This window comes from Lepidochelys kempii, chromosome 9 (assembly GCF_965140265.1).
Source record: "Lepidochelys kempii isolate rLepKem1 chromosome 9, rLepKem1.hap2, whole genome shotgun sequence".
In the NCBI taxonomy this organism is placed as follows: domain Eukaryota; kingdom Metazoa; phylum Chordata; order Testudines; family Cheloniidae; genus Lepidochelys; species Lepidochelys kempii.
This window is the reverse complement of record NC_133264.1, coordinates 93,060,304-93,078,813: the sequence shown is the minus strand read 5'-3', so window position 1 is coordinate 93,078,813 and position 18,510 is coordinate 93,060,304. Positions and strand designations below refer to the sequence as shown.

At 35.7% G+C, this 18,510-nt stretch overlaps 1 protein-coding gene across 3 annotated transcripts in view; it reads left to right on the top strand.

Annotated features, from left to right (window-relative positions):
- The window catches only part of FMR1 (fragile X messenger ribonucleoprotein 1), a 59,378-nt gene that overhangs the window by 12,109 nt on the left and 28,759 nt on the right, over positions 1-18,510 (top strand). For 2 of the 3 annotated variants that reach the window (XM_073358396.1, XM_073358398.1), the window contains exons 3-11: positions 565-658; positions 2,706-2,777; positions 3,050-3,198; positions 5,559-5,652; positions 5,740-5,856; positions 12,718-12,888; positions 12,980-13,058; positions 16,837-16,946; positions 18,424-18,486. In XM_073358396.1, the coding sequence (XP_073214497.1) occupies positions 565-658; positions 2,706-2,777; positions 3,050-3,198; positions 5,559-5,652; positions 5,740-5,856; positions 12,718-12,888; positions 12,980-13,058; positions 16,837-16,946; positions 18,424-18,486 (949 nt within the window). The remainder of the gene's footprint in view (positions 1-564; positions 659-2,705; positions 2,778-3,049; positions 3,199-5,558; positions 5,653-5,739; positions 5,857-12,717; positions 12,889-12,979; positions 13,059-16,836; positions 16,947-18,423; positions 18,487-18,510) is intronic. The other variant, XM_073358397.1, reaches the window with a different exon arrangement.

Genomic DNA, 18,510 nt, shown 5'->3' with positions numbered 1-18,510 from the left:
CTGAAACTTAACTTTTTTTAAAAAGCTAGATTTCCAAGCTGTCTGTTTCTTTAAGCTATTGTGCTTGAATATCCGTGTTAGCCTGGTTATAAGATGCATACAGCACATATTTCTTAAGTTGATGAAATCTTCAATACTTTACTGCACACCTTTAAATGATCAGCTTTATTGATATGTTCTACTCAGTAAAGTTTGGAATATTTTTTAAATTCAAAAATAGAAGAATTTGGAATTTGTTTAGTATAAAAATAGAATTTCTAGGTGTTTGACAGTATTGTAAGCAAAATACTGATTTTCGGGGGAGGAGGGGATTATTTTGTGGTAAGGTCCCTGATACAGTTTTAATACTACTTTTAGTTTTAAGATGCTTAACTACATTTTAAAAACTTTTTTTGCAACATTTCTATAGTAGATTCTGTTAATTTAAATTTCATGAAGTTTTTGTGTGAAAATGTATGAAAAGTAAAGATGTGAACTTTACAGGTCTAAAACACTTGTGGTCATCCTTTTAAAAAGAAAGTGAAAGTACATAGGTGCAAGCTATCACTGTATTTTTCTTTTCAGCTGGCAGCCAGAGAGACAAATTCCATTCCATGATGTGAGGTTTCCACCACCTGCAGGCTATAATAAAGATATAAATGAAAGTGATGAAGTAGAGGTATGTATTATGTTTTAAACAGTACCTTTTTAGTGACAGGAAAAGAATGTCAGCTAAGTTACTGGGAATAAGTAGAACACTACGCCATCTCATTGATATCAAACGTTATAGAAGATAATGCTGAGTCTATTTAAGAGCTTCTTTTGACAGTTGTAAACCACATCCTTGACACTTGAGGGATTTGTATGCTACAGTTGTTTCCCTGACCTCCATGGTAATGATAGCAATTGGCTTAGAAACAGTGCTGTAAATTAGATCCTCATGTCTTCATTGATGAAGGAAATTGTGTTAGTATGTGCTTGGATTTGAATCATGTTAGCCAGAACTGTTTCAGCAGTATAGACAGGGCCTATATGTATAAAGTAAAACCTCAAGATAAAAAAGCAACTTTGTAATATGTACTAAAAAATACTACAGTGCCCATTGATAACATACCTGCCAACTTGATGGGTTTTCAGACCTTCCTTTCAATCTCTGGGGGAAACCCATCTGCTTGTGATTTAGCTGTCTTTCTCACTTCCCCAGTTGATTGACTGGGAATGCAGAGTTGATTTGTGGGCAGGGGCCCCAGAAATAATTGTGCGACTTATTGAGAATTAATTGAGGGGCTGGGAAGCACACCTTTAATTGACCCGGGGCCAGCTCTTGGATTGCATAATTGACTTACAGCTGGGGATAGGCAGATCTGTTGCTGAAGGGGCACAGAACTATTCATTTCAGGGTTTATGGAGAAATTGGAGCCATTTGCGCAATTGGGCAGTATTTTGTGCAAATTCGTGTAATTGTATGCAAATTAAAACTTGTTTTTGTCACAGGATGTTGGCAGTAATGTGATAGATTATGCAGTGGTTATCAAACTCCATTGCACTGCAACCTTTTTCTGACAACAAAAATTACTACATGACCCCGGATGGGTGGGTGCTGGAGCCCTGTTGCCTCAAGTGTGTATGGGGGAGCCGGAGCCCTGCTGCCCAGAGTGTGGGGAGGGCAGAGGGAGCCCAAGCCCCAAGTTGGAGGAGGAGAGGCTGGAGCACTCTGGCTTCAGCTTCAGTCCTGGGTGGTGGGCCTTGGGCTTTGGCTTCAGTCCCAGGCCCCAGCAAGTCGAACACAGGCCTTGGTGATCCCATTTAAATGGGGTTGTAACTCACTTTGGGGTCCAAACCACAGTTTGAGAACTGTTGGGTTATAGTATGGTATTATTGAGGGTGGGGTAATTTTCAAAGGCACAAAGAGCAACAATCAAAAGAAGTTGTTTTGAAGCCAGAGTTAACAATTAACATATTACTTCTTCTTTCAATCTTGCAGAATTACAATTAAGAAAATATAATATACAAAAATTAAGGTCACTCTAATATTACCCATCCGACTTCCTTATTTTACAAGTTTAAACTTCTTACTTCTTTCCTAAATGTTGTCTAAATTTAAAAGTTTTGCTGATATGGAAATATAGCTTATTTTGGTTCAGAGAGCAAAATAAACTGTGCCAGCAAAACCACTTCTTTACTGATAAAACTATATCTACACTAGGGCTTTTGACACATAGCTATGATGTATAAAAAATAACATAAAATCATCACATCCCTAATTGACATTGCTATCCTGGCAACACTTTTTAGTATAAAGCTGGTTTTATTGATGTTATATGAGAGGTTCTATATGTCAATTTGCTGACTATATAATATTGTGCACTGGCATGACCCGTACAATACCTGTATGTAATTAGAAGAGTTATAGATGAAATTGAAATATTAGCTGGCCTATAAGTCTGAATTCCTTTGCTTTTTTGAGTACTTCAGGATTGTCCTGACTTTTTTGCTGATTCATATGGGCTATAATTTTATATTTGCTATGGTGTTTGAACTAGGCACTTTGTTTACATTTTATATATAATTTATATAATTTACTGGCTTGAAAAGCTCTTGCATAGCAGGAGTGGTAATATCAGTCATGACTTGTGATGTGCTTTATGCAAATTCTACACAAGTTTCTTTATTAATATAAGGCAGTTCTCATCTTGCAGTGTTGTACATTATACTTTTTTGTTTAGGTTTATTCCAGAGCAAATGAAAAAGAACCATGTTGCTGGTGGCTGGCTAAAGTGAGAATGATAAAGGGTGAGGTAGGAATATATATACATGTATTTCTCTTTTCTTTTGCAAGTGTCTGGACATCAGATTTGAAGTTTTCTCTTTTTAAATTTATTCTTAAGTAACTATGTAGGCTATCCCCGTAGTAGGAAGTTTGATTAGGAGTGTCTTTTTACCTAAAACTAAAAAAGTGCAGTTTATTTGCACAATTAAAGAATACTTCACGCTCAGTGTAGTCATAGCACAATTCTTGTTCTTGTCATTAAACATGTAGCTTGGATGATTTTATTATTTTTTATATCAGTTTTATGTAATAGAATATGCAGCCTGTGATGCTACATACAATGAAATTGTCACAATTGAGCGTTTAAGATCTGTGAATCCCAACAAACCTGCAACAAAAGATACTTTTCACAAGATCAAACTGGAAGTGCCAGAAGATTTAAGGCAAATGTAAGTACAAATCTGTTTGTATACATAATTTATTTTGAAATTTTGCTTGACTGTAAGAACTCAGAGAAGAGGGAATTGAAAATTGTCATTAATAGTTTAAATGAGATTTTCCTACATTTATCAGATGAAAGTGCAGAAAATGTAGACATTATTAACAGTGTTACAGTTTGGACCCATTTCAGGAAATAATGTCTGAAGTGGTACTGCAAGCCTGCAGAAGTAAAGAATTTTTTTTCTTTTGGGTTTTCATAGTCTTGAAGGGTATAGAACCATGTGTTGTGTTTTGTTTCATTGTTCTACTGTTTACTGATATAAATAGGAAAAAATGAATTTGATAAGAATTGAATGTATCTTATCAAGTTATTTGAAAACTACATGAAAATACTTACATTTTTTTAACTTGATAAGCAGTTTGGATATGACAAGTGTCTATATAAATACATGTTTAATGGCTGAGGAAAATCCCATGCTGCCTATTAAGTTTAGGTTATTTTAATGATGAATGTATGGATCAAATAATTGAATAGTAAATCAGTAATGGCAGAAACTATCTACTGGTTTGAAATAAGAACAACTAATTGTGAGACTCTTCTAGAATACTGACATGTCAATTACCTGAAAATTGCGGAGAATGTAGTTCAAAAACCTCGGCTGAAACTCTGACTTCCCTTTGTAACTTTAAAAGATAACCCGAAACAGAACTGGAGAAGGGGGTCTTATAGAAAGATATTCTATTGCATAACACTCCCCAACCTTCAAAATTATAGGCTTAGTGGAATGTTCTGTAGTCCATTTAGTGAACTCCTATGCACCCTGCTGCTACTCATTTATATTGAGTAGAGAACTGGATGCATTTACAGTGCTTTCATTTGTTGTATCATCAATTCTGGCAGGCAAAATATAGAATCCGAAATCCTCCGTCCTAACAGATACATTAAAAAAAGACAGCTGGTTTTCTTTTTAAATATTTAAGATTAAACAGGCTTTTAAAGAGAAGATCTTAATGGTTTCTCTTCTAAAAAGCTCTCATTTCACTTTCTGAAAGCAGTGTTAGATGAATCTGTCATGTGCAGGAACAACATATGAGCTGCAATGAATTACACAGAAATAATTTCATCTCAGATTTCTGGTGAATCATAAACCTTTGACATTTTAACCTGAGCACTTCTATTGAAATAGTTCCTTGAAGCCTCTCTGTTTTATGAAATTTAATTGAAAATTCAACTAATCAATCAAATGCAGAATAACTGTACTTAATACGGTTTAGATAGAGTTTGGTAAATATTTTTCTGAAGTACAAAGTTAAGACTATAAAACTTGGTTATGGGAAAAATGGATGAAAAAAATCTTAATATTCAACCATTATTTATTATAAGACCCATCTATCTTAGACTATTTTGTGAAGAGAACCCTCCTGAATCACTTGATGAAGAGTTCAGGATTTGCTTATACCAATACAGTAGGTGGCGAGAGCAATCTGTGAAAACTATGATAAATTGTTCAAAATTAAATGTGGTCGTTATCACAGAAATATGGACATGTAACCAGATGTAATTAAAATGTAAATGACAAAACTTAACATTCAGAAATGCAGAAGAAAAATATATTTTACATAAGACCAAAAGAATGACCTACGTTTCAAGGTTCTAATGACACTTTCTGATGGTTGTTACGAGTCATTGTGTGGGAAGCCTTTATTGATATGTGAATGAATTGGATCCAAAGTGTTAAATCTTAAATCTACTATAACCACTAGAATTAATAATAGTTACTTAATTTTTTCTTTAAATTATAAATTATATTTCTACCATCAACTATCAGTAATGTTCATTTAATAGAAATATATTATCCTTTAAACAAGTTTAGTGTGCACATACCCACACTTGTGAAGACCAAAAAAATACTTGGAACACTAATCTTTTAATCTTGCTTAGCATCTTCAGAAATCATGCATGCATGCATGCCTGGAAAGACACTTGGAATATCTCCTTTTACTATTTTGTATATTTGAATCAGGAAGGAAGTTCTGCCTTCTCCTTTGTTTCCCACCTCCCCTCCCCCAAAGATTGTCTACATCCTTTACAGAAGAAAGGAGTATCTTTAAGTTCAGATTCTTCACACAGCAGATTTGAACTAGCTTTTTATTCACATATTTTCTTTAAAGGTGCTGGTTACCATATCTACTTGTGCCAGTGGAATTATAGTTTTCAGATATTAACTTAGCATACTTACAGAACTACCCTTGTGTTCTACAAAGAAAATATTTTACTATTAATAGTTTCAAAGATGATACATTTTATGGTTGAGCCACAAATACATCAAATAAACATTCTGTAAATATGTAACATTTTTATTCTTAGGTGTGCCAAAGAGTCTGCACACAAAGACTTCAAAAAGGCAGTTGGAGCATTTTCTGTAATATATGATTCTGAAAACTATCAGCTTATCATTTTGGTAAGTACTATTTCCCTAACTACCTATTGTAAGGGTTTGTTTGAACAGTGGATTTATCAACTATTTTGTTTTTTATCAATAATGTAGTCCATCAATGAAGTAACAACAAAACGAGCAAATATGCTGATTGATATGCACTTTCGAAGTCTTCGCACCAAGTTATCTCTGATATTGAGGAATGAAGAAGCTAGTAAACAGCTTGAGGTATGTTATCTGTTTCTCCAGGAGATAACCTGAATACTGTACTGAAAACACTTGTGCATTTATAGCTGGCAGGAGTTTTTGACATGGGTGGTGGTATAATTAAGTACCAGTATTCTCGGTGTTCTACCAGGTGCAGGTAGAGATGTAGTCCCTGACAGCAGTTTACAATTTAAGGGTCTAATCTTGCATCTGGTCCCACTGGAGTCAGCAGGGGTATGTGTAGGAGTGAATAATTGCTTCATAGGATTGGACCCTAAAATGCCAAGATTTGAGAACACTATGCTGGGGAATCCAGTGATCTGTGATAATTTAGAATGTTTGTTTTTAAATATAGGTGGCTGTGGCTATAGCATGGCATTGATGTGGGTTAATGTTTGTAGCCCTCATAGAAAAAACAGGTTTCAGATTAGCAGCCGTGTTAGTCTGTATTCGCAAAAAGAAAAGGAGTACTTGTGGCACCTTAGAGACTAACCAATTTATTTGAGCATAAGCTTTCGTGAGCTACAGCTCACTTCGGATGCATAAAGTGGAAAATACAGTGAGGAGATTTATATACACACAGACCATGAAAAAATACACATTGCAAGGAGAGTGACCATTTAAGATGAGCTATTACCAGCAGGAGAGTGGGGTGGGGAGAGAGAAAACCTTTAGAAGTGATAATCAAGGTGGGCCATTTCCAGCACATTTCCAGGAGTTAACAAGAACCTCTGAGGAACAGTTGAGGGGGGAGAAATGTGCTGGAAATGGCCCACCTTGATTATCACTTCAAAAGGTTTTCTCTCTCCCCACCCCACTCTCCTGCTGGTAATAGCTCATCTTAAGTGGTCACTCTCCTTACAATGTGTATTTTTTCATGGTCTGTGTGTATATAAATCTCCTCACTGTATTTTCCACTTTATGCATCCGATGAAGTGAGCTGTAGCTCACGAAAGCTTATGCTCAAATGAATTGGTTAGTCTCTAAAGTGCCACAAGTACTCATTTTCTTTTATAGAAAAAGCAGATTTATATATGAGGTTTTAAAATGTTTAGAGTGGGAGTCTGGAATATAAAGGGCTTTAGAGTGTGGTATAAAAGAGAGCACAACAATGAATTGGAGAAGAAAATGAAGGGAGTGATGAGACTACTGATGTTGGCTAAGCAAAGGGGATAGTATTTATAGTTGGTAGATACAATGTTCACAAATCAACATACAACAAATATGACATACTGTATTCTTATGATTCAAGAGTGTGTTGAGTGGCTGGAAAGCTCACTTGTGTTTGTACGTGGGAAAAGAGTGGGCAAGCAAATACTTACTTCGCTGTATAGTAGAATGAACTTTTTCTTACTTTCCTAAGTGTAAATCAAAGATAATATCCACATTTGTAAAGAATTTTGAGATGTACGGACAAGAACATTGTATCAAGTACCATTATTACTATGTAACATTTCATATTGGGAAATGGCACCTCTGTTCTATTACGTTAGAGCCTATATTTTCAGAGGTTTTAATTTCTCATTTTAGTTTAATGAAACATAGTGCAGGACTTCACAACTCAAGTGAATTACACGAATGTTGCTGTTGAGTTACATCCCACAGGTTGAGAAACTAAGAGTAGTATATTTTGAAGGCACTAGCACCAAGCTATGAGTTAAGAAAAGAGCAACTCACTCTCACCGTCCTGTTGATCTTTCCTGAGCCCCACTGCACCATTCTTTTTCTCTGTCCCTTGCAATGTGAAGTCCTGGGGAAGTGGTGCTTCAGGACACAGCCTCTTGAAGTGTTACTTCCCCAGAGCTAATAACTGTATGGATAAGAAGCAGAAACACCTTGTTCCTAAACTTAATTCTCTCTCCTCCTGACATACACCAGCTATCACTGACATCCTTCAGCTTCCACTCAAAACCAGCCATTGGGTCTTTGCAACCTCAAAGGATTGGGGAATTTCAGTAAATCCTGACAAGAAACCATGAATGGATTTGGGGTCCTGGGTGGAAAACAGTTGAGAATCCACTATAATAGTGGGATAAATCTATAGCTGTAGTATAGTGGGATGAAACTTGGCTGTGATATCTATCAACAGTTTATTTTTTTAAATGGCTTAAATGATTTTAAGTGACCAGAATGTATCTTTTTCCATGCATTTTTTTTTTTTTTTTTTTTTTGCCATTTTTACATATCCTATCTCTTGGCAGTGCTTACTTAAAACAGTTTTATCATAGATATTTGGGGATTTTTTTTTTTTTGTGGATTGCTACTTATGTACACTTCGATTAACATGGTAGTAATTCAAAATAAACTGATGTATAAAGAATAATAACTATTTCATTTGTTTCATATTTGTCTTAAAGATCCATCATATGCTAATATGACTAATTCAGTGAACCGCAGGAGATCACCAAGCCAATTTACTATTGGTAGAAATTGTGAAGGGACAGTTTTTATTTCCAAAACGAATTTTCTCCTACATATACTTTCATGGGCTAGCAAGTTTTGTTGTTGGATTTTTTACGTATTTTGTATTTATTTGTTCTATCATCAGAGAACAAAGGAACTAAAATGCAAAATTGTTGTGCAGTTATCAATCGTCAAATAAATCGGATTTTTTTTTTGTAAGCTAGCTACCACTCTCACTAGCTCTGTTACGCCCGGACATTTGGGGATAGTGCATAATTTTACCTAAGAATTGTCCTCTGTGCGGTAGGTTGAATTAAATGCTGAATGATCTAATTGCAAAACTTCCTTGTTGTTTTTACTGTTCTTAGTTGAAATTTTAAATTTAGTTTTTATCATAACTGCAATTGGATACTTGCAACAATTCACTTAAATTTGATAATTTCACTAGTGAAGATGTGTTTTCCTCATAATAAACGTGACCCAAAAAAAATGCACTTTTTGCATATGCCTAAAAACTATGCTTGCAGTAATACAAGACTTGGGCATTGTACCACTCAGTCACTCTTCAGCAGAGCTCTCTCTCATAAGATAATTAATTACATCTATATTTTTTTATAAGGCATGAGAAGTCTTTGTAATGGATAGTTGTCAGTCAATATTTTATTCTTTGGAAATAAGGTTTTGTAAGAAGGATGCCATGTAACTTTTCTGATTCCATTGATACTTCCTTAATTACACCTTATATATTGTTACCCCAGTCACAGAGCAAAACAGTGCTTTTTAATCTTTTAAAATGCAGTTCTACCCTGGAAGGAGATTTGTAAGTTTCATTGGGGTTATTGTACTTCAATGATTTGAGCTCAGATTTGCTCAGTTTTACTAATCAAAATGAGTTTTCCTGAGTCCCAGTCCTGCAAATTTGCCTTCAGAGCTGAAAGTTGATTTTTAGTTTTAATTTGTGCAAAATCTCCAGTTAAAAAATTTCTGCAGACCATTTTATGCCAATAGTTACACTTGTATAGCTGCATTTAAAACTAATGGGACATGCAAAGATGTAACAGTAGTTAATCTGAAGTCAGTTGCACTGCACAGGTGTAGGCCCCATTTGGCCTACAGAATCTCATTACTGCCCTGCTGAGACTGGGTGCACATTTTATCTTGTTAAGGGTACATGATTGTCTCATTCACATTCTCTATTGCACCACTCAGCTGTTTACTCTAAGTTTGGACTTTATCTGTGGAAGTGCTATGGGTGATTACTAGGGCTGTCGATTAATCACAGTTAACTCATGCGATTAACTCTAAAAATTAATCTTGATTTAAAAAAAATTAATCGCAATTTTAATCGCACTGTTAAACAAGAGACTACCAATTGAAATTGATTAAATATTTTGGATGTTTTTCTACACTTTCATATATATCTTGTATTCTGTGTTGTAATTGAAATCAAAATGTATATTTTGATTACAAATATTTGCACTGTAAAAATGATAAACAGAAGAAATAGTATTTTTCAATTCACCTAATACAAGTACTGTAATGCAATCTCTTTATCTGGAAAGTTGAACTTACAAATATATAATTATGTACAAAAATACTGCATTCAAAAATAAAGCAATGTAAAATTTTAGAGCTTGCAAGTCCACTCATCCGATGAAGTGAGCAGTAGCTCACGAAAGCTTATGCTGTAATAAATTTGTTAGTCTCTAAGGTGCCACAAGTACTCCTTTTCTTTTTACGGATACAGACTAACACGGCTGCTACTCTAAAACAAGTCCACTCAGTCCTCCTCCTCCTTCAGCTAATCGCTCAGACAAACAAGTTTGTTTACATTTATAGGTGATAATGCTGCCCTCTTCTTATTTACACCAGAAAGTGAGAACAGGCATTTGCATGGTACTTTTGTCGCAAGTGTTGCAAGGTATTTACGTGCCAGATATGCTAAACATTCATATGCCCCTTCATGCTATGGCCACCATTCCAGATGACATGCTTCCATGCTGATGACGCTCATTAAAAAAATAATGCGTTAATTAAATTTGTGACTGAACTCCTTGGGGGAGAATTGTACGTCCCGTGCTCTGTTTTACCCGCATTCTGCCATATATTTCATGTTACGGCAGTCTCGGATGTGAAATTTGTAAAAATAGCTACAGTACTCAACCCAAGATTTAAGAATCAGAAGTGCCTTCCAAAATCTGAGAGGGACAAAGTGGGGAGCATGCTTTGAGAAGTCTTAAAAGAGTAACAATCCAATGCGGAAACAACAGAACCTGAAAGAAAAAGAAAACCAACCCTCTGCTGGTGGCATCTGACTTAAATAATGAAAATGAACATGCATCAGTCCGCACCATCATTTGGATGGTTTTTGAGCAGAACCCATCATCAACATGGATGCGTGTCCCTTGGAATGGTGGTTGAAGCAGGCACGTAAATATCTTGTGACGACAGCTATAACAGTGCCATGAGAATGCCTGTTCTCACTTCCAGGTGACATTGTAAACAGAAGCAGGCAGCATTATTTCCTGCAAACGTAAACAAACTTGTTTGTCTGAGCGATTGGCTGAAAAAGTAGGACTGAGTGGACATACAAGCTCTAAAATTTTACATTTTATTTTTGAATGCAGTATTTTTGTACATACACCTCTACCCCGATATAACATGGTCCTCGGGAGACAAAATCTCACTGCGTTATAGATGATACCGCATTTATATCGAACTTGCTTTGGCCCCCTTGTTCCCTGACTGCCCCCTCCAGAGACCCCTGTCCACACGCCCACCCCCTGACAGGCACTCACTCACCGGCAGCGGCGGGAAGCAGAGCAATGCAGCCCCAGCCCGCTCCATTCTGCCACCTCCCAGCCGCAGCGCTGTGCTTTCCACTGCCAGTGAGTGCAGGGAGGTTGTAGAAAGGACGCCCTCCATACTCACGGGCGGCGGGAAGCAGAGCGGCTTGTGCCCAGCCCGCTCCACTTTCCTTGCCCTGGCCCCAGCCGTGTCGCTGAGGGTGGGGGATTGGGAAAGGTCCTGCACTCACCTGCGGCTGGGAACTGGCGGAGTGGAGCGGGCTGGGGCCAGGCTGCTCAGCTTCCGCCACTGTCAGTGAGTGTGGGAGGGAATCCCTTCCCCTAAGCCCCCTCCCCCGAGCAACACGGCTGGGGCGAGGGAAGCGGAGCAGGCTGCTCCCGGCCCCCCGCTAATCTGCTGGGCCACTCTGGGATTGCGGGGCCCCCAAAAGTGCCCCCCACACACACACACAGCTTCAGCTTCCCAGATCCTGGTTGGGGGGAGCCCGAGACCCTCTGCCCCTTAACCAACCCCCGGCCTGTCACCCTTAACACTCATGGTAAAGCTCAGAGCAGCGTGTCAGAGCTTTACCATGTTGTATGCGAACCTGCGTTATGTCGGGGCAGAAGTGTAATTCTATATTTGTAAGTTCAACTTTCATGATAAAGAGATTGCATTACAGTACTTATATTAAGTGAAATGAAAAATATTGTCTTTTTACGGTGCAAATGCTCATAATCAAAAAATAAATATAAAGTGAGCACTGTACACTTTGTATTGTGTTGTAATTGAAATAAATATATTTAAAAATGTAGAAAACATCCAAAAATATTTAAATAAATGGTATTCAATTATTGTTTAACAGTGTGATTAATTTTTTTAATTGCTTGACCGCCCTAGTGATTATTGTACCAAAATCCCGAGGGCTTTTGTCATCTGTCGAATTCTTGTTCAATTCTGCAAACTCATCTATTTTTGCATTGTCTTACATAGAAACTGATTCTTCATTTTTGCTCTTTGTGGACAGTATGTATCCATATAGTTCATTTTGTCATAGTCGTAGCTTTGAAGCTGGGGACTGTTTGAGCAATTAACATTTTTTTTCTCATATTTTCATGGGGGCACTTTTTCTGTTTTTTTGGGGGGGGAGAGGGAGCCGGGGGAGTGGGTTTCTGTAACCCCAGAGTAGCTCATCTTTCAACTTTACTATCTTGTAAAAACGTCCTCTCCCTCTGATTTCTTACCTGCATCTGAAAATGACAATTAAGCAAATAGATTGATTCCACTTTCTACCACTGAATGACACATTTGTTAGATGCAAACCATTTATAAGGCAAGTTCAAATATATATAATTTCTGATAGTACCAGTATCCAGATTTATTTTAGGATTATTATACATGCAGAGAGATGTATTTTTGGAGAAAAGAAGACTTAACTGTGATTTTTCTTTTTCTCCTTATCTTTGGGATTACCATCCCTACCCTTCTTAGCTCAAAATTTGGTAAAGGCTTCTGTCAGTTTGTCTGTTTTTTTTAATTGTACATGTTTGGCAGTTTCTCCTTGAACTTTAGAAATTAACTGATGTGGAAAGTAGGGAGGTAGCCTACATATGTATCTGGTTACCTAAATCAATGTAAATTGCTATACTTTTTTAAAAATCAAAGTTAACTAGGAATGCATTCTTTCTTTAGAGCTCAAGGCAGCTTGCATCGCGATTTCATGAACAGTTTGTTGTACGTGAAGACCTAATGGGTCTGGCCATTGGCACTCATGGTGCTAATATTCAGCAAGCCAGAAAAGTACCTGGTGTGACTGCTATTGATCTTGATGAAGACACCTGCACATTCCATATTTATGGGGAGGTAAGCTTCCAGACAAATAATAAAATTTAATAAAACTAACATGCTCTTGGAAAACACAGAACCCCTTTTATGTTTTTTTCCTATTTCTTAGGATCAAGATGCAGTGAAAAAGGCAAGAAGCTACCTTGAATTTGCTGAAGATGTTATACAAGTACCAAGAAACCTAGTAGGTATGTCAATTTTGGTGTTTAGCTCTGAAATGGTAGAAAAATATTAGATGAGAATTGTTTTAACTTTTAGAAACAATACAAGGAGGGCAATCTAACATTTTGGAGATGCTTGCTTTTTTGTTTTGTGATTGGGTTTTTGTTACTCTTTTATTTCAGAGAAGTTTTCAGCTCTCTACAGAATCTTGTAGAAAGTTTTATTAAAATGTATTGGTTTTGCTGAGGAACTGAATCCTGATTCACTTGCCCTCAGTGTACATAAGTTGACTAGAAATTAGGTTGAGAAACCCTGGCTAAAGCAATCCAGTGAGTCACAAGTGACTGACTCTCCCACAGTCCCTTTTTGATTGCAATTGTGAAAATCCATTGTAGGACAAATCAGACCTCTTTGCAGATTGGTAGTTAACGGAGAGCCTTTGTTTACAATTACTCATTCAGTTACTTGAATATGCCTTGTCCCTTGTTTCGGGATTCTGAACCAAAACGGAGCTTGCTAACCAGGAAACGGCTGACAAAAGGAGGCTGCTTTCTACATTGTCACAGCTATCCATGCATGTCTTGGACTGTGTTGAGAAATATGGCTTCTACGATGCAACACACTAAATGGCTTTTTCACAGAACTTCCTGCTACGCTTACCTTTCCTATTGCCCTTTACCTGTGAAGCTTTTATATAGGGGCAGCAGTGAGACTAGCAAAAGATCCAGCATCTAACAGCAGTTTTCCAATAAAAAGTGTCAAGACTCTAAAACATGTATCAACCCCCAGCTAAAAAATAGCTTATTGAAAATAATTCAGCAATATCAACATGTGTAAACCAACAGAAAAATGTCATCTAGGTTTGCTTGCTAGCTGGAATGAGTTTAAGAAGCAGATAACAAGAGTACCGTATATACTCATTCATGAGTCGAATATTTTTGGTAAAAACGTGACACACCAAAGAGCGGGGGTCGGCTTATAAACGGGTCTACACCAGAATTTCATGATTTTAAACTCTATGAAATCATTGAATTGAATATCTAATACATTGTCGTTTTGTTTACCTGGAGTGTCTGCAGGCCTGGAGCCCCTCAGCTCCCTGGGGCTGCGGTTCGCCGCTCCCAAGTAAACAAAATGTCTCGACCTGCCAGCGGCTTACGCTGACGGGCCGGGAGCCAAAGTTTGCGAGCCCCTGAAATACAGGGTTGGCTTATGAAAGGGTCATACAGTTTTCACTGTTTTTACCTATCCATCTTGGGGGATAGGCTTATAAACGAATGGGCTAATGAACAAGTATGTACGGTATATGTTTTTGGAGATACATATATGTACCAATCTTTGTAAAGGCAGACATCTTCATTGCATATTGAGGAGATTTTGGAAGCAATACTGAAGTGGCATGGTCTGAATCTTGTGAGATTTTAGACAAGTACCAGGATGTTACTCATCTGTTTAATTGATTTAATAAATGTTACTGTGAATTTCTTGCAACCGTAGTTCTCACTAATGATAAGCAGAAGGGGTAGACCGACTGACTGAATTTAATTTTGGATTTTTAATTGATTCCTGCTCCATGTGTTCAGGACTTTAAAAATAAAAATATTTTAAAAATAAACTACATTTTATATTTGAGCAATCTCTTTACTTCACATCTTGTTTCTTGACCTAGTTCCCACAGAAAGAATATACATTTGTTAATGTACCTATTAATATATATCCAAAATAAGTGATACTTGGAGGAACACTAGCATTCCTTTTTTTCCCCTCTCTTTCAAAGTACACATTTCGATTACCAGTAGCTTGACAGAAAACTAAAATTTTCAGTCTAGGTTAAAAACTGCTGTCAGCACTCAAATTATTTGTAAAATATAAATTAGATGTAGTAATATTTTTGTAACTTTTTTAGACTATAAATTTAATTTTAAACTAAGGTTTTATAGTAACATTCTTAAAAGTTTAGGTCCACATGAAAACAACCTGCCTGCTTAAGGACTATGTGAATTCTAAAGATTGAAGTATAGATTCCATTTCAGCATGCAAGTCTATGTTTCATACTGATTAATAATATATATTGTTGAATTTTTAGAGGAGGGGGGAAGATTAGCATTTTATTAGTTGTTGAAATAAGCAGTTGCATTTTGAATTACTTTGTTTATTATAGTGTTTGGAAATTTGTAATTTGTCCAATAAGATTTTTTTGTAGCTCTCTTCATATGCATCTATTATATTTACCGGTAACTTGTTAACATAACAGATTAAATAAAGTATTAAAATATTCAAAAGAAGCTTTTGACTCACTTGGCTGGTAATGAGCCTAGAGCAATCATCGTGGTCAAGAACAACAAATTGGCTATACTTATGTCCAGCTTTCTCTGAATATTTTCAAATTAAACTGGAGAATATGAAAATCAGCCTAAAATTATCATTACTTATAAGTAATACTTGGGCTGAATTAAGATAAAAATGATTATAATTTGCATGTAATGTAAAAACCTGGCCCTCATGAATATCTAGGAATTTAAGAAAATATTAGCAAAATTTCCATTTTGTTGTCAGATATGTACTATGTCCTGTGTGAGTAAAAGTGGGTTTTAATCAACTTGTTCTTTCTGGATAAAATCTGACCAGCAATACAAATAAATAGTTGTCTTGGATTGAATATTTTTTGCCCTTATTTTTAAAACTCGTGTCTTGAATGTATTTAACAAATAGAGTTAAATTCTAAGGCTGTTTTCTGTTAAAGATTCTCATCTTTTGTTTGTTACACACAATATCTCATTTGCATTAATCTTTTTTTAATTAAAATTTTAAATATTCTGGCTAACAGTAGGTAACTTGTTAATTATTTTTATAAAACAGCGTCACTAGCCTGGCTTTGGAGATCTAGTTTATTATTTTCTTATTTTAGTTATAAGAGCAGCATTAAATGATTGTTTCCATTGTTTTTTAATTAGCTTTAAGTATTTTCAAATTAAAACTTCCATTTCCTTGGATACATTTCTGTTCCTCCAGTTTATCTGAGATACACATTTTTGGTTATAAAGCTTTTGTGTAAGACTAATTCTGAATAGTTCTTTCCAACTGACTTTTAAAAAATTACTTTCTGATAACAGAAATATCTTGCCAAACATATATCAAAACAAAACTTGCTTCTGAGGATTTGATCAGTCTTGCCATCTGAACTTCCTCTCTGATATCAAAAAATATAACTTAATAGTGACTAAAATTTTGAAGACCTAGCAAATCAAATTTTCTTTGCTTGTTTAACCACTTTTGCCATTGGTAAACTTGTAGTATTGTAAAAGGAGAAAATTTGCATTCAGCCCCAGCATATATTTGTATGCAATTTAAAAATTTTAAATTAAGTTCTCAGAAGCAAGAAAAATGAGAATGTAAAACAGCGTGAACTTTCACTTTGACTAAGATATGTAGCAGTAAGACTAAATAGTCATATTCCACAAATGTAGGGTTTTTGTGATTGAATTTCCTTTGTTCTCTTAGTTTTCCTTGTTTTTCTGTTTATCAAATACTCCTATCTAAATATTTCTAAACTTCCTTAATTAAATACTGTTTACCTGTAGGATGATATGGCTGCTTTGGTGTGGTTACCAAAATCTATATTTTAGGTTACTCAGACATTTTAGTTCATGGCTCATTGACTAAATTTTGGTCATAAACTGTTAGGTCGGTGTTGGCAAGCCTTTGTATTGGTATTAAATTCTACTACTAAACTACTGTATAGTAATATTTTCAGATTTTGGGGAAGAAGCCTAAGGTGGAATGTTCTGTATACTCTTTCTGTAGGAAAAGTAATAGGAAAAAATGGAAAACTGATTCAAGAGATAGTGGACAAATCGGGTGTTGTGAGAGTGAGAATTGAAGCTGAAAACGATAAAAATATTCCACAAGAAGAGGTATGTTTGTAGTAAATGTGTTCTGTCTCTGTTAATTGGTGGTGATGTTGCTATATCCAGCAGTAAAATAAGTTCTTGGTGGTTAAAAAGAATATACAATTAATGTGTTTTTTCTGATGGAGCTTATTTTTCCTCACTGGAGTTGAAAGGGAAATTTTCACATATTGGTGCAGGTTTTTATGACCTATCACTATTGGTAATCTTCTGTCCAAGTCTTCTAAGTTGGTGATGTATAAATTCACCTTTTTAAAATCATTTTTTATTTCTGTTAGAAGCATTAATACAGGTTTCACAGTGTAATGATATCCCAGAAATATACATATAAACCTATTTTTCACACTCAGTAATTTGCTTTAAATTTGATATCTTGAACATCTTCACCGTTCATTTTTATGTTAATATTTTTGATGCAATAGTTAAGTCTGGTTGCACTTTCATTGTAAATCCTTTACTGCAGGTATTAGATTATGAGCTCACAACAGCTAATATGTGTTTTTAAAAAATGTTTGGACAGTTGGTATAGTGGTGTATACCAGATCTGCTATAAGAAGAATGCGTAAAACTCTGTTTACATTTAAAACAGACTTTTGACCTGATATAGGGTCTCAATGAAGCCTTGAACTGCATAACTTGAAAATTGGACTTTTGTGGAAGAGGGGGTGGCAGGCAAAGGAAATTTATACCACAAAAATACCCATATTTTAAAAATATGAAGATTTCATCCCAAATTTCAAAAGGAAAAGCATAGGGGTTTTTTTTCAGTTTAAACCCTCATTTATTTACCTAGCATCTAAAAATTTACCACGTAAGGAACCTTTACTACTAAGAATAAGATGTGAAATCTCTTTTTTTTTTTTTTTTTTTAATTTGAACATTCTTGCTGAAAAGTTGAGACAGTTCTGACACTAGCATAGCAAAATTGTTACGGAAGAAGCAGTCGCCCAATTTCTAACCTGCTTTAATAGTGCTTGAACACTTATTTAATGGAATGAAAATATTTAAATGCAATATCAGTTTTTCATCTGACTGCAACCCAAGATAGCCACCTCCAGCATTTAGAATTAAAAGTTTCACTTGTAATTTTAAATTTTATATATTTCACATTTTACTTCTGGTAACAAAATCTTCTTACAGTGTGAAGTTTTGGATTGTTTGGATGAACAAAAGGGTCAATATTTTATTCCAAGCTAAAATTCCATCCTTAACTTTAATGGCATTACTGTGTGGCTGATGCATAAAGTATAAAAATAAGGTCTTATTGAAGCTTCAAAATTCAAGCAAGAGAGTAGCTATGACCACGTTTAGTATATTTTTAGCTTAAAAAAGCTTATTTGCATATGATTTTCAAATCCAAAATACAGCTGTTAAAGGTGAATTGAAAGGCTTTTACCTGCCAAGTCCTGAGTTCAGAGTTCTGTGTATCTCCTGTTTATAGATAACCACATCACTAACACTTGCATTCCTTACACTGCTTTAGGTGTTAGTTGTGTCATCAACTGTAACAGGGGAAACACAGAAACCTGAGATCAAATCTAGGCAGGTAAGAATCATTTCATCTTCTAAG